A 13,821-nucleotide genomic window follows, 5' to 3' on the forward strand; every position below is an offset into this window, starting at 1 on the left:
CGACCCTCTGGCCCCTGGGCTGTGGGGCTGGAAGGTAGCTTTCCAATCTGAGGCCAGGAATCCCTTCCAGGCCTGCATTTGGCATATCCAGTAACCCACTTCAGGTGCAGAAGAGGGGCACACAGGGGGATAAGGAGCTGGGAGCAACCAGGAACCAGGAACCAGGAACCAGGAACCCTGTGTGTGGGTGAGAGATAGGTACGAGGACCTGGGATCTGTGCTCAAAGTCAGGGACCTGGATGCAGCTTCAGCCCTACTCAGATGGCGTCAGGCCCTTGTCTGAGCCTCAGTTTTTTCCTGAATAAAATGAGGGCTATTCAATGAGATGCTCTCTCAGGAGCTTTCTCTTTCTCTCTCTCTTTCCTTCTTTCTTTTTCTTTCTGTCTTTCTTTCTTTCTTTCTTTCCTTCTTTTCTTTTTTTTTTCTTTCTTTCTCTTTCTCTCTTTCTTTCTTTCTTTCCTTTCTTTTCTTTTCCTTTCTTTTCTTTTTTTTTTTTTTGCGACAGGGCCTTATTCTGTCACCCGGGGTGGAGTGCAGTGGCATGATCCTGGCTCACTGCAGCCCTGCAGCCTCAACCTCCTGGGCTCAGTGATCCTCCTACCTCAGCCTCCCGAGTAGCTGGGACTACAGGTGTATGCCACCATGCCCAGCTAATTTTTTAGTCAGAATTCTTTCAAACCCAAAATTTTTAGTTGGGCATGCTGGCTCATACCTGTAATCTCAGCATTTTGGGAGGCCGAGGAGGGAGGATTGCTTGAACCCAGGAGTTAGAGATGAGCCTGGGCAACGTAGTGAGACCCTGTCTCTATAATGAAGAAAATAAAATAATTTTTTAAAAACACCACATTTTTGGTCTTTGGCATACCCCATTAGAGGTGGCCTCCTGTAAGCAGGTGCGCATGTAAGTGTGTGTGAATGTGTGGGGGCAGATATGGAATGGAAGCTTGAGACCCTGGTGCTCACTCATTCATTTACTCAACATATATTCATTCAACACATCCTGGATGCACTTTTTTAACTATGGGAAAGAGAGTACAGGACAAAAATGCTGGCCGGATGCGGTGGCTCACACCTATAATCCCAGCACTTTTGGGACACCAATGTGGGCAGATCGCTTGAGTCCAGGAGTTCAAGACCAGCCTAGGCAACATGGTTTCTACCAAAAATACAAAAATTAGCCAGGCATGGTGGCACATACCTGCAGTCCCGTCTATTCAGGAGGCTGAGGTGGGAGGATCACTTGAACCTGGGAGGCAGGGGTTACAGTGAGCTGCGATCGTACCACTGCACTCCAGCCTGGGCACAGAGTAAAACCCTATAGTATGCAAGAAGGTGGTGGGTGTTATGGAAAAAAAGAAAACCCAGAGAGGGAGAGAGGAGTGTCGGGGGAGAAGGGCTTCGATTCTAACTAGCATGGACAGGTTGGCCTCACTGAGAAGTCGCCATTTGAACAAAGACCTGCAGGAGGCAAGAGAGTGAACAGTGCAGACGTCCGGGAAGGAGCGCTGTGGTAGAGGGAAGGGTCAGTGCCAAGGCTCTGAGCAGAAGTATGGGTGGTTGGAGGAGATGCACCTTCTGCAGAGTCCAGTCTCCTGAGCTGGGGAGGGCTGGGGTCTAGTGGGGGAAGACTGAGATTAGCCAAAGAATCATCAAAGTAAATATGAAATTACACCTTTGAGAAGGATCAGGAATGATGATGATGTGGGCTATGTGAATATGTCCCTGGGAAGACCTGGTCAGGGGCATGAGGGAGAGCTTCCTGGAGGAAGAAACAGACTGAGAGGGGTGAGGTTAGAGCATGGGTTGGCCAGGAAAACACAGTTACTGAGGAGCCATTGGTGGGGCTCATTTGCCAGGCACTGGTCCGTCCCACCATGGGATGCCCAGTGCAGCCCTCCTGGACACAGGAGCACAGACGGGATTACTCATGGCTGGCGTTTTGCCAGATCGGGGTAACTAAAATCAGAAGGGGCAGAGGAATTTAGGGTTTGGGAGTTTACTCTGGCTTGTCTTCATCTCATCATGCACACACAGGGACTGGCATTTGTATGGTTACTGGGGGGTAACCAGGCAGGCAAGGCAGCTCTGAGCTGTGGGGACACTGAGCTGGCAGGGCACCTGCCCTGCTTGTAGTGAGTTTGTGGCATTCCAAGTGCTGCCAGCCCCCCAGTCAAGCTCTGCCCCTGCCTTTCTTGTTCCCTGGCATTTCTCCCGGAAATCAGAATGATGTTTGGCACACAGCAGTGGTGTAATAAGTCTGTGATGAATGGCTGAAGATTACGGAATTCAGAGAGGTTTCAGGACTTGAACCCATGATTGTCTGTTGAGGCTGAGAATGCAGCTGTAGATGCCAGCCTGAGTAGGTCTGAATCCAGCCTAGCCGCAATCTCCATCACTTAAAAACAAGTTGTGCAGCCGGGCGCGGTGGCTCAAGCCTGTAATCCCAGCACTTTGGGAGGCCGAGACGGGCGGATCACGAGGTCAGGAGATCGAGACCATCCTGGCTAACATGGTGAAACCCCGTCTCTACTAAAAAATACAAAAAACTAGCCGGCGACGTGGCGGGCGCCTGTAGTTCCAGCTGCTTGGGAGGCTGAGGCAGGAGAATGGCGTAAACCCAGGAGGCGGAGCTTGCAGTGAGCTGAGATCCGGCCACTGCACTCCAGCCTGGGCGGCAGAGCGAGACTCCGTCTCAAAAAAAAAAAAAAAACAAGTTGTGCAAACATGGACAAGTTGCTTATGCTCTCCAAGCCTGTTTCCACCTCAAAGGGCTGTCGTGAGGAGTAACTTCATGTTTATGCAGCTCTTAGAATCTGCTGTTAGCACTGCTGTGACTATGATTGCTACAATCCTGCCCCTCCAGCTCGAGTCATCCTCACAGTATCCTTGGGCCAGGACTGGAGACAAAACAAACCATCAGCTTGGACAAAGCCAGGGTGAATCTACACAAGGAACCCAGGAGGAAAGTCTCCCAAGGAAATCTTACAGAGAAAAGTCCTGGTGTCCAGAAACTGGAAAATATTCAGAAAACTCTTGGCTGGGCATGGTGGCTCACACCTGTAGTCCCAGCACTTTGGGAGGCCAAGGTAGGTGGATCACTTGAGGTCAGGAGTTGAAGAACAGCCTGGCCAACATGGCAAAACCCTGTCTCTACTAAAAAAAATACAAAAATTAGCCGGGCGTGGTGGCACACACCTGTAATTCCAGCTACTCAGGAGGCTGAAGCAGGAGAATCACTTTAACCCAGGAGATGGAGGCTGCAGTGAGCCGAGATCCCACCACTGCACTCCCCAGCCTGGGCAACAGGGCAAGATTCCATCTAAAAAAAAAAAAAAGACTCTTGGTTATGATCAGAAGAGTCAGCCCCATTGGGAAGAGGCTCCGGAGAGAGGCTGCTGGTGCTGCTGCTGCCTCCAGCAGCACCAAGTTCTGGCCCCATGATTCTGGGCCCTCTGGTGCCTCTGCCTCAAGAGGAGAATGTGAGCCCTTGCCTTCCTCCCAAGCTGCTAGAGCCTGGCATGAGATAATGGATGTGCCCACACTGCCAGGCACTGTGCACAGATGAGGGACCAGGTCTTTTGAGTCTGCAGGGCTGGAGGTGGAGGGGAGATGGGATGAATTTTTTTAAACCCACAGTGAGGATGGGAAGGGAGAAGTTCAGGCTTGTTCACCAAAACCTGGCACACTGGGATTACAGGCCCCCTTGGAGCGCAAGTGAGGTAAGTTCAGGACAAATCAAAGGCAGTGTGCTTCACCCGGCAGGGGAGGACACTGATGGAACGCATTACCCCAAGATGCTGTCTCAGCTGGAAATAGAAACGGCTTCACAAAAGATTTAGATACATCCATGGATGATGGCTCCACTCATGGGTTAGAAGGGGAAGGAGGCTGTTTGAAGCCTGTGCCCCAGGGCAGGCATCAGGGAGATGGCTTGGTCTCCCTAGGACCCCCCCTTTGCACTCCTGTTGGAGGTAGGCTTCTGGCAACATGGACCCCAAGAGACGATGTGGAGTCCCGTAAGTTAGAGCCTGGCCTGTGTCCCTGGCCTTTTCCTCAACCTCTCCAACACTCAGAATCCGCTGTTTGGGAGAGAAAAGGCGCCACCAGCTTCAGGGAAAGCATCCTGGCTGGGCTGTCCCCTAAGAGACCAGCAGAGGGAGACAGACACCGTGTCCAGTCCCAGCTCCGGGAACAGAGACCTTGATGATCCGCCTTGGGCAGGCCTCTGTGGAGGTAGTTTTGTGCTCATGTTTTGCTGGGTGGGACAGAGGGGACAGAGAGGGCATCCTCCCGGGCTGAGACAGGCCTATTACAGGGGAGATAGAGGCAGGGAGGAGATTTTTGGGAACTAGGGGCAAGGTGGGGAGGGAGCTACTAATTAAGAACCGGGTACTCCAGAGCCAGGCTGCCTGCCTGTGTACCTTGGACAAGTTATATAACTCTGTGCCTCAGTTTACCCATGGTAAAATGGCAACTACAACAGCACCGGCCTCAGGAGGGCCATGTGAGATTGCGTGCCATATTCAAATGCTTCACTGCAGAGACAGGGAATTGGGAAGAGCTCAGTAAACAGGAGTGATAGCCTACACCGTGGGGAGATCAGAGGTCTCTCCCATCTCCTTAGCGCTCTGCAGCTTGCAAAGCCCTTTTGCTTTATTATCTTATCTGGGCCTCACTGAACCCTGGAGGTCTGGTGAGGCTAAGAGGCTCACTTTTGTGTGTGTGTGTGTGTGGAGACAGGGTCTCACTCTGTCACCCAGGCTGGAGTGCAGTGGCTCAATAGCTCACTGCAGCCTTGAACTCCTGGGCTCAAGCAATCCTCTCACCTCAGCCTCCCGAGTAGATAGGACTACAGGTGTGTGCCACCATGCCTGGCTAATTTTTTGGGGAAGTTTGGGGGGATCTTGCTATGTTGCCCAGGCAGGTCACTTATAAGTGGTAGATCTGGGCTTTCTGATACTAAAGAATCCAGGGATCTTTCTCAAGTTCCCTGCTGAGCTAGAGGCTGGAGGAGGCCTGCTCCAGGTGCCCTTGTCTGCACTGAGCCTCCTGGCAGGCCGCCCAAATCTCTAGTTGGTATTGAAGTTATCTTGCCCTCTTTCCCACCAGCTCCCGAGTCCCTGACAGGCAGGTGTTTCTCTGTAGGTCCACACTGTTCAGCAAGGCGTATTATAGCAGGGGCTTCCAAAAGCTTTTGGGAGGTGACAGGATTCCGTGGGTCTGAATGCCAGCTCCTCCCCAGCTCCTGTCCTGGTTCCAGGCCAGGTGTGGCCCCCCTCTTTCTGCCGCTCAAATTCTCCCTGCCACATCTGCAAAGTCTCCCCTAACGTCTCCCTCTTCTGACCTCTCCTTTCTCTGCATTACAGCCCTTTGTATATCTCCTTAAGTTCCTGTTTCATTTTGAAATTTTGCAACAGCTGAAACGGAAATATGTACAGAGTGCTCTGTTAAGGACCATAAGGTGGGCCTCAGAAAGATGGCTGGGGGTGCTAGAAAGCGAGGTGAGCTCAAATTAGCCGGGCATGATGGCAGGTGCCTATATCCCAGCTACTCGGGAGGCTGAGGCGGGAGAATAGCTTGAACCTGGGAGGGGGAAGTTGCATTGAGCCGAGATCATGCCACTGGACTCCAGCCTGGGTGACAGAGAAAGACTCTGTCTCAAAAAAAAAAAAAAAAAAAGCGGGGGGGTTGAGCTCTTCATAGACCTAAACCACCCATGTCTTCTAGACACCCTGAAAGTCTAGTACAGGGCTGGGTCATGGCTGGTTGGTTTCTCTCACGCCTTCAGAGCTGACTGTGCCCTGAGATTCACCCTCCCCACCTCTAGCCCTCTTCAACCCACTGAAGTCCTACAAGAACCTCTCAGGAACGCCGGGCGCGGTGGCTCAAGCCTGTAATCCCAGCACTTTGGGAGGCTGAGGCGGATGGATCACGAGGTCAGGAGATCGAGACCATCCTGGCTAACACAGTGAAAACCCGTCTCTACTAAAAAATACAAAAAAAAACTAGCCGGGCGAGGTGGCGGGCGCCTGTAGTTCCAGCTACTCGGGAGGCTGAGGCAGGAGAATGGCGTAAACCCAGGAGGCGGAGCTTGCAGTGAGCTGAGATCTGGCCACTGCACCCCAGCCTGGGCGACAGAGCCAGACTCCATCTCAAAAAAAAAAAAAAGAATCTCTCAGGAACAAAAGAGGAGAGAGATGAGACGGGTCCCTAGAGAGCACGTATAACACAAAGTGGAGAGCAGCAAGGGCCCTGGAGAGTGAAGTCTGGTGGGGAGCAGAGCTGGGGTGATAGTGACAGGGTTTAGGAAGAAGGCAGAAGAACAAAGGGTCTACATAAGTAGCCATGGGGAGTTTGCCAGGGGCAGTTGCATTTTGGATAGAGAGGACACCGTTAGCAAAGACAGAGGGATACGGTATGAGGGGCAGGTAACAAGATTCTTTAACATTATTGGCTGGGCAAGGTGACTCACACCTGTAATGCCAGCACTTTGGGAGGCTGAGGCAGACAGATTGCTTGAGATCAGGAGTTTGAGACCAGCCTGAGCTACATGACAAAACCCTATTTCTACAAGGAAATACAAAAACATTGGCCAGGAGTGGTGGCTCATGCCTGTAACCCCAGCACTTTGGGAGGCTGAAGCAGGCAGATCACTTGAGGTCGGAAGTTCGAGACCAGCCTGGCCAGCATGATGAAACCCCGTCTCTACCAAAAATACAAAAATTAGCAGGCGCCTGTAATCCCAGCTACTCAGGAAGGTGAGGCAGGAGAATCACTTGAACCTGGGAGGTGGAGGTTGCAATGAGCCGAGATCGCACCACTGCACTCCAGCCTGGGTAACAGAGCAAGACTCTGTCTCAAAAAAAAAAAAAAGAAATACAAAAAATTAGCCAGGCATGGTGACATCCATCTGTAGCTACTCAGGAGGTTGAGGTGGGAGGATCGCTTGAGCCTTGGAAGTCAAGGCTGTAGTAAGCCATGATTATGCCACTGCACTCCAGCCTGGACTGTCTCAAAAATAAATAAATAAATAAAACATCATTGATTGCTTCTAAGTGCCAGCAATTTGACCTATATTCACTCAGTTGTCCCTTATTCAGTCTTACATGGAGAAAACAGAGGTGTGGAGGGTTAGAGACTTGGTGGGGGTCACACAGCTGGTGGAGGCAGAGCAGGCACTGTCCCAGTGGTACTGGAATGGCAGGCCTGTGAGATGGGATTTCCATAACTGGGATGGCCCCAGGGAACGTGGTGTCCATCCTTTGACCCCGGGGAGCTCAGACAGTCTGGAGAAAGCTGGGAGAAGCCTGACGGAGGGGAGGACAGCGGGGTAGGAGGGAGAGGAGAGTTTGGGAGGAGCCGGCATGACTCAGCAGGGCAGGATAAAGATCTTCCAGCCCAGGGAGAGGCAACCCCACTCCTCTGCCAGGGGAGACGGAGTCACAGAGCCCGCGGCACGGGCTGGCCAGGGCAATGGAACATCCTGGGAGAACGGCGGGGAAAGCTCCTGGCGGGCGAGGGAGGAGTGGAGCACCTGGGGGTATCCCTTCTGCCCTGCCCTCCACACACCCATCACCCAGACACCCTGGCAGATCAGGAGGCAGAGCCCAGCTAGGGCAGGAGAGGGACAGGCAGAAGGCCCTGTTCCTCTCAGCTTCTCTCTGGCTTCCCCGGGAAGCAGGGGGTGTTGGGGGGAGTCCTTTGGGAAGCCTGAGCTGGGTCAGGTGTGGGTGGGGACCCAGGGCAGGGTAGGGCCATTGCTGAGGTCAGAAGAGGACCTCTGCCTCCGGGTTTCCGCTGACATCACAGCCAGCTTAGGGTGAGGCAGGGCCAGGGAAAGTGTGTGCATACACACACACACACACACACCCTGCCTTTCCTTCCCCCTCCTGCCCTTGGGGCCCCAGTGGTGCCTGCACACGCACACTGGAGGGTGTGCACACGAGGCAGTGGAAAGGAGGGCCTCCTCCTGGGGATGCCGAATCCCAGGGGATGTCCTGGGTGGGACCTCTGAACCTACCTAGGGCTCACTTTGCCCTCAGGAAGCAAAGGGTAGCCCTTGCTCTTGTTCTGCTGTGGCGGTGGGGCGGGGGCGGGGGTGAACATCTAACTCCCAGTTTAATGCTCATTCCGGGATTCCCAACTCCCTGCTAATGGAATCCAGAGTTCTAGCTGAGCCCTCTGGTGTGGGAAGGTGATGCAAAGTGCCTGGCTCAACTGCACATTGCCAGTTCATGTAAGGGGTCGGTGGTGGGGAGGAAACCCAGGTCTCCCTGTGCTCCAGGCCAGGATTCTCCAGGCACTGGATGACTCTCTTTATACCCCAAGCAACATCCGAGTGACCTGAAGAGACCAGCTGTGCCAGGCTAGATGTCTCATAGCCAGGGGCACTTAGCCAAGTCCTGCTATTGCTGAAGTCTGTTCCCAGAGCCCAGACTCCTCTTTTCAAGATGTGCCTCTGGCCCCCTTCCTCAGGCTGGCACCTGCATGGTGGAGTTAAAAGAGCAGGTTGCTGAAGTTGGATAGCACTGGGTTCCAGTCCTGCTTCTACCAGTTCCAGGCTTGTGTGACCTCAGACAAGTGACTTTGTCTCATGAAGCCTCAGGTTCCTCATGTATAAATAGGGAAATGATAGCTCCTGTCTCGGAGTTACTGCAAAAATGAAATAAATTAGGCCAGGCACGGTGGCTCACGCCTGTAATCGCTGCACTTTGGGAGGCCGAGGTGGGTGGATCATGAGTTCAGGAGATCGAGACCATCCTGGCTAACACGGTGAAACCCCGTCTCTACAAAAAAAAAAAAAAAAAAAAAAAAAAATTAGCCAGGTGAGGTGGCGGGCGCCTGTAGTTCCAGCTACTCAGGAGGCTGAGGCAGGAGAATGGCATGAACCCGGGAGGCGGAGCTTGCAGTGAGCCGAGATCACGCCACTGCACTCCAGCCTGGGCGACAGAGTGAGACTCCATCTCAAAAAAAGAAATAAAATAGCCCACACGAAGCGTTAGCACTGTGCCTGATGTGGGGAACAGCTGCGTGCACGTAAACTATTGTTAGTATTTCAGCAAAGTAAACGTTAGTAAGAAATACCAGCATCACAGTAGGCTGGAGGAGTCGCTGTAGTAGGCGTCTGCCTCTCCTCCCAACACCCAGGTCAGCCTCCGCTCCTCCACCCCACCCCCTAGGGCTCCTCTCTATGTCCCCAGCACCAAAACTTAGGGAATGTTTGGTGAACAAATGAATGAATGAGTGTCCCTACTCACCTCTGTGGGTTTCTCCAACACAACTGTCAAGAAGGGACCAGCTAGAGACTCCCCTAGCTCAGGAACCCAGACACTCCCTGGGCGAGGGTCCCATCAGTGCTAATTGTGCAGCTGTGTACAACATGGTGTTTTTGGGTACCTGGAGAGCCTTCCTTGGGGATGTCACCATGTGGAGAGGAAGGGTGGGACCCTAGCCAGTCCCTGAGCCTACAATGACTCACCCTCACCCCTTGAAAGGCAGCTCAGTCATCACCTGGTGCCAGCTCTGGCCCCCAGCCAGCCACACTTCTTGAGGGCCTGACCTGACACCCCCCTGTGGATGGTGAGGCCTAGAATCTAAAAGGCCAGAGAAGGTAGCAAGCCAGTGGCCCCTCATCAGCTCACAGACTACTCCCACCATCCTGTGGAGAGGAGGGCAGAGGTGGTCAGACCCCATCACACAGAGAGGTGACAGGCTTGTCCCAAGGTCACACTGACCAATTAGAATGGAGGTTTCCTGACTTCCAGAGCAGCTCTGTGCCCGCTGCAGGGAACCCTGGGCTGTACCTGGTGCTACCTTGGCACTTTGCCTATGGTTGCCACTGCCCTTCTAGCTCAGTCCATCCACATTTCTGCCCCAAAGCTCTACCTCCTCCAGGAAGCTCTCCTCCTACCATCCTCCTTGGCCCTAAATGTACCCACTGCCACCTATGGCTGATGTCAGACAGTTTAATGAGTGTCCCTAGACTGTGGAATGCTTTCCTTTTCTTTTGAGAGAGGGTCTTGCTCTGTTGCCCCAGACAACAAAGACCATGTGTAGTGGTCATAGCTCACTGCAGCCTCAAACTCTTGGGCTCAAGCAATCCTCCAGCCTCAGCCACCTGATTAGCTGGGACTACAGGCACGCACTACCATGTTCGGCTAATTTTTAAATTTTTGGTTAGAGATGGGGGTCTCTATGTTGCCCAGGTTCGTCTCAAATTCCTCAAGCAATCCTCCTGCCTGGGCCTCCCAAAGTGCTGGGATTACAGATGTAAGCCCCAACTGTGAAATTCCTAAAGGCAGGGATGGGTTTTCCTTGCTCTCTCTCTGTCCTTAACAGGACCTGGCAGAGACTGAGAAAGTGCCTGCACAGTGTACCCCTGGAGCAGACGGAGCACTTCTCTTTCCCATGCTTGTCTGGAGCTGGGGGGACTGGCGTCTCCTCTAAGTTCTGCCCTCCCACCAGCAACCCCAGATTGTCAGCACTGGAAGGGCCCCTAACAAGATTCTCTGACAGTCACAGGGGAGCAGGAACTTTCCTGAGGTCCCCCAGCTGGAAATCAGAGGGCAGCCACCTGTCCTGCCCCATCCTACAGAAACCCTGGAGGGGCCATTCCTGCTCTTTCCTCTCCCTTCTTCCCCAAACCCCAGCAGCTACCCTCATTTAGGGACTTGGCAGGATAAAGGCACAGTCTTTATTCCAGCCCCCGACCCAACCCAACTGGCAGCTCCCAGCCTGCTGCCTTTGCCCAGGCATGGCAGAGGGGCACTGGCAGCTTGGAGATGGAGCTGCTTTTCCCTTTGGCAGTGCAGAAGGTGGGGGAGGGGAAGGGAAAGGCTTGGCCCCCACTAGGTGAGGGGAGAGGGCAGGGAGGCAAGTCCAGACAAGAGGCAGAGGGAGAACACAACTTTCCCAGCTTGTGGGGTCACTACATTAAGATTCAAAGACAAGCTGGGGGCTGGGGGGCTGTGTGTAAAGTCAATTGTCCCGGTACCCACCTGGCCTGGGTCCCTGTTTCAGAGCTGCAGCCCTCAGTTCCTGCAAACCAGTGCTTTCTGGCTGCCCCAGGTGGATGTCTGCTGGGGGTGGTGGTGTCCACTCCCACCTTCTGCTTCAGTCTCTTCCTCTCCCCCATCCGCTGCTTCCCCCTCTTCCTCCCAGCTCCCTCCTCCCCTCTTTCCCACTCCCACCCATTTGCCTCTTTGTGTCTCCTCTTTCCTTCCCAGTCTTGTCCCTTCTCTGGTCTCACCCCTCTTCTCTTGCCCCCGCCTCTTTCTTCAGCACCCCCTCCCCTCTGCTCCCCCCACACTGGGGCTGCTTTCTCCCTGACTCAGCAAGGTGCTTTATAAGGTGCTGAGGGGCTCAGTCAAATCCAAACCACATTGTGCAGACTCCACAAGGAGCGGCTGCGAGGTGGAGGGAGAGGCTGAAGCTGCTCCCCTTCTCCCTCCTTCTTGGCCCCCTCCCTCTGAAAGGGTAGCAGCTAGGGGGACCTCCTGGCTGGCCTCAGTGCCATGCACCCATGGGCATCTGCCTTCTTGACCTTGGCATGGGCATCAAGAAATCACTGGGCTCACCAACCAGGAATGTCACTGAAACTCCAGAGTCCTGGCTGGTGGGGGCAGGGAGGAGGTGCAGCGGTTGGGGGTGGGGGGGCGGAGGGAGGCCCTAAGCACTTTTCACAAGGGTCCCTCCAGGCAGTTTTCATCAGTGCTGCTACTGAGGTCCCTCAAAGTCCCCTGCCCCCCACCCCAAGCCAGCTCTCCTTTCCCAGCTCTTTTTCTCCTTGTTTAGGAAAAAAAAGGAAGAAAGGAGAGAGAGGGGGAAAAAAAAAAACCAACAACAAAGTCTGTCCCACTCCAGTGAGGTAATTGAAAACAAACTTCTTCCCCACCCCCCCGCCCCCCCCCCACCTCAGTGCTCGCAGTACAGAGAAGGGAAGAGCTGCCCCGGGACCCAGCACTGGCCATGATCAGGATGCCTGCCGAGGCCACGGGCTGGAGGCGCTGGGGCTGGATTGGCAGAGTGCCCTCCCTTTCTTCCAGGGGCACCAGGAAGGAGTGGGGGACACATCTCTGATGCCACTCCAGGGAGAGGCGTCACCTTCCAGGTCTGGCCACCACTGGCCTCTCCCACTTTGAAACAATAAATAAACAACAACAAAAGCAACTTATGACCCAGTGATTTAATTGGTGGTGTGGCTATAGGGCACCCAAGTCTTGGGGACCCCATGACTGTCCCCCAGGAAAATCATGAAGCAGGGCAGTCCCCAGCCCTGGGTGAGAGCTGCCTTCACTGAGCGTGTTCTCCCTGGCAGCCTTTGGAGAGGGAGGAGGGGACCCCCTCTTGGGGGGTCCAGGCATACCCCCAGGTATCCTGCCCAGCAAGTCCCAACCCAGGCCTGCGGGAAGGAGGGGGAGCCCTCACTGCCAAGCCACCCCTACCTCACCACTGGAAAAACCAACAACCCGAAACCCCAAAGGAAGGAGATTGCCAGGCGTCTTCATGGGGAAGCATTTCACAAATGGGGACGCTCGGGCGGTCCATCGCCTTGAATCGGAGCATTCCCGCTGAGTCACCCAAGAAGCCTGTGGTGTTGAAACTGGTCCGGTGCCTCGTGCTGATTAATGAATTACAAATCCCCCACCCATGTGCATTCTCCCTGGTCACTGGAGGAAGAATGAAGAACCTTGTGAACTTGAGGGAAAAAGTCCCGCCAAGTGGCCTCTTCTCGCCTCTGGGCCGGGCAGTGGGCCTGCGGTGCCCTCTTCCTCCCCCGCAGGGGGCATTGTGAGCTGGTTAGTCACCTGCCCCAGCCCCAGCGCCTCGCTTAGCTCTAGCTTTTGGAAATGGGACAAGCGGCGGGACAATAGGCAAGGGGGGCGGTCAGCCCAGACAAAGGGCAGCAGGAAAAACACCATCACTTGCTCCCAGGCCAGCTTGCTGGCATTTGGGAGAATGTGTCATTGCATTTACTCAAGGGGGAGGAGGAGGGAAGGTTAGAGATGAGGAGGCAGAGGTAGGGTGGGAGCAGGGACCCCGCACAGGCAGAGGGAGGGTGGGAGCTGGGACCCCGCACCGGGCAGGGGGCAGGGGGTTGTATCCCCAGGCCAACGCCAGGGGAGAAGCCCACCCGAAGCCGGCGCTGTCCACCGGCTCCCGGGAGTCCTCAGACGGACTGATGGCCTCCCCGCCCCCTCCCCCAGGAGGCCCAGGGTGGTACCGCCACAGCCTCGCCTCACCTCACCCCCCCTCGGTGCTGTGGGAGGGAGAGGGAGCCCCAGAAGCCCTCCCTTCCCTCCTCCCCCCTCCTACCCCCACCCCGGGGAGGGCCGCTACAATTTGTGGTTACAGCTTTACACGTCAGAAAAAAAAAAAAAAAAAGTTTGCAGAATGTCCCACACCGAAAAAAAAAAAAAAAAAAACCCGAAACCGAGCGAAAAAAACCTGCGAGTGGGCCTGGCGGATGGGATTATTAAAGCTTCGCCGGAGCCGCGGCTCGCCCTCCCACTCCGCCAGCCTCCGGGAGAGGAGCCGCACCCGGCCGGCCCGGCCCCAGCCCCATGGACCTCCGAGCAGGTAGGAGCCAGGCGGCCGAGGCCCCGGCCCCCGCCCCGCCGAGCAGCCACGAGATCCGGTTCCCATCCTGCCTTGACCCCCGGGAGCCCCGCGCCGGGGCCGGGCCACAGAGCTGGGCTCCAGCCGGGGGAGGCACGGCTGGGCGCCCTCGAGAGGGGCCAGGCGGGGACGCGGCATTCCTGGAGTTCGCACGGCGGGGCCAGGAGATGGCCGGGAGCGGCGGGGAGCCCGGACGATAGCAGA

General features: G+C 55.0%; 2 protein-coding genes across 10 annotated transcripts in view; one reads left to right on the forward strand and one right to left on the reverse strand.

Annotated features, from left to right (window-relative positions):
- RAD9A (RAD9 checkpoint clamp component A) overlaps nt 1–13,821 on the reverse strand; it is an 83,651-nt gene that overhangs the window by 11,805 nt on the left and 58,025 nt on the right. The window lies entirely within an intron of this gene.
- Nucleotides 13,363–13,821, forward strand: part of CLCF1 (cardiotrophin like cytokine factor 1) — a 9,602-nt gene continuing 9,143 nt past the window's right edge. Inside the window, exon 1 of one of the 2 annotated variants that reach the window (XM_033205122.1) lies at nt 13,363–13,578. In XM_033205122.1, coding sequence (XP_033061013.1) covers nt 13,563–13,578 — 16 coding nt within the window. In that variant the 5' untranslated portion in view covers nt 13,363–13,562. The other variant, XM_033205121.1, reaches the window with a different exon arrangement.

This window comes from Trachypithecus francoisi, unplaced genomic scaffold (assembly GCF_009764315.1).
Source record: "Trachypithecus francoisi isolate TF-2019V2 unplaced genomic scaffold, Tfra_2.0 Lachesis_group8, whole genome shotgun sequence".
Lineage (NCBI taxonomy): Eukaryota > Metazoa > Chordata > Mammalia > Primates > Cercopithecidae > Trachypithecus > Trachypithecus francoisi.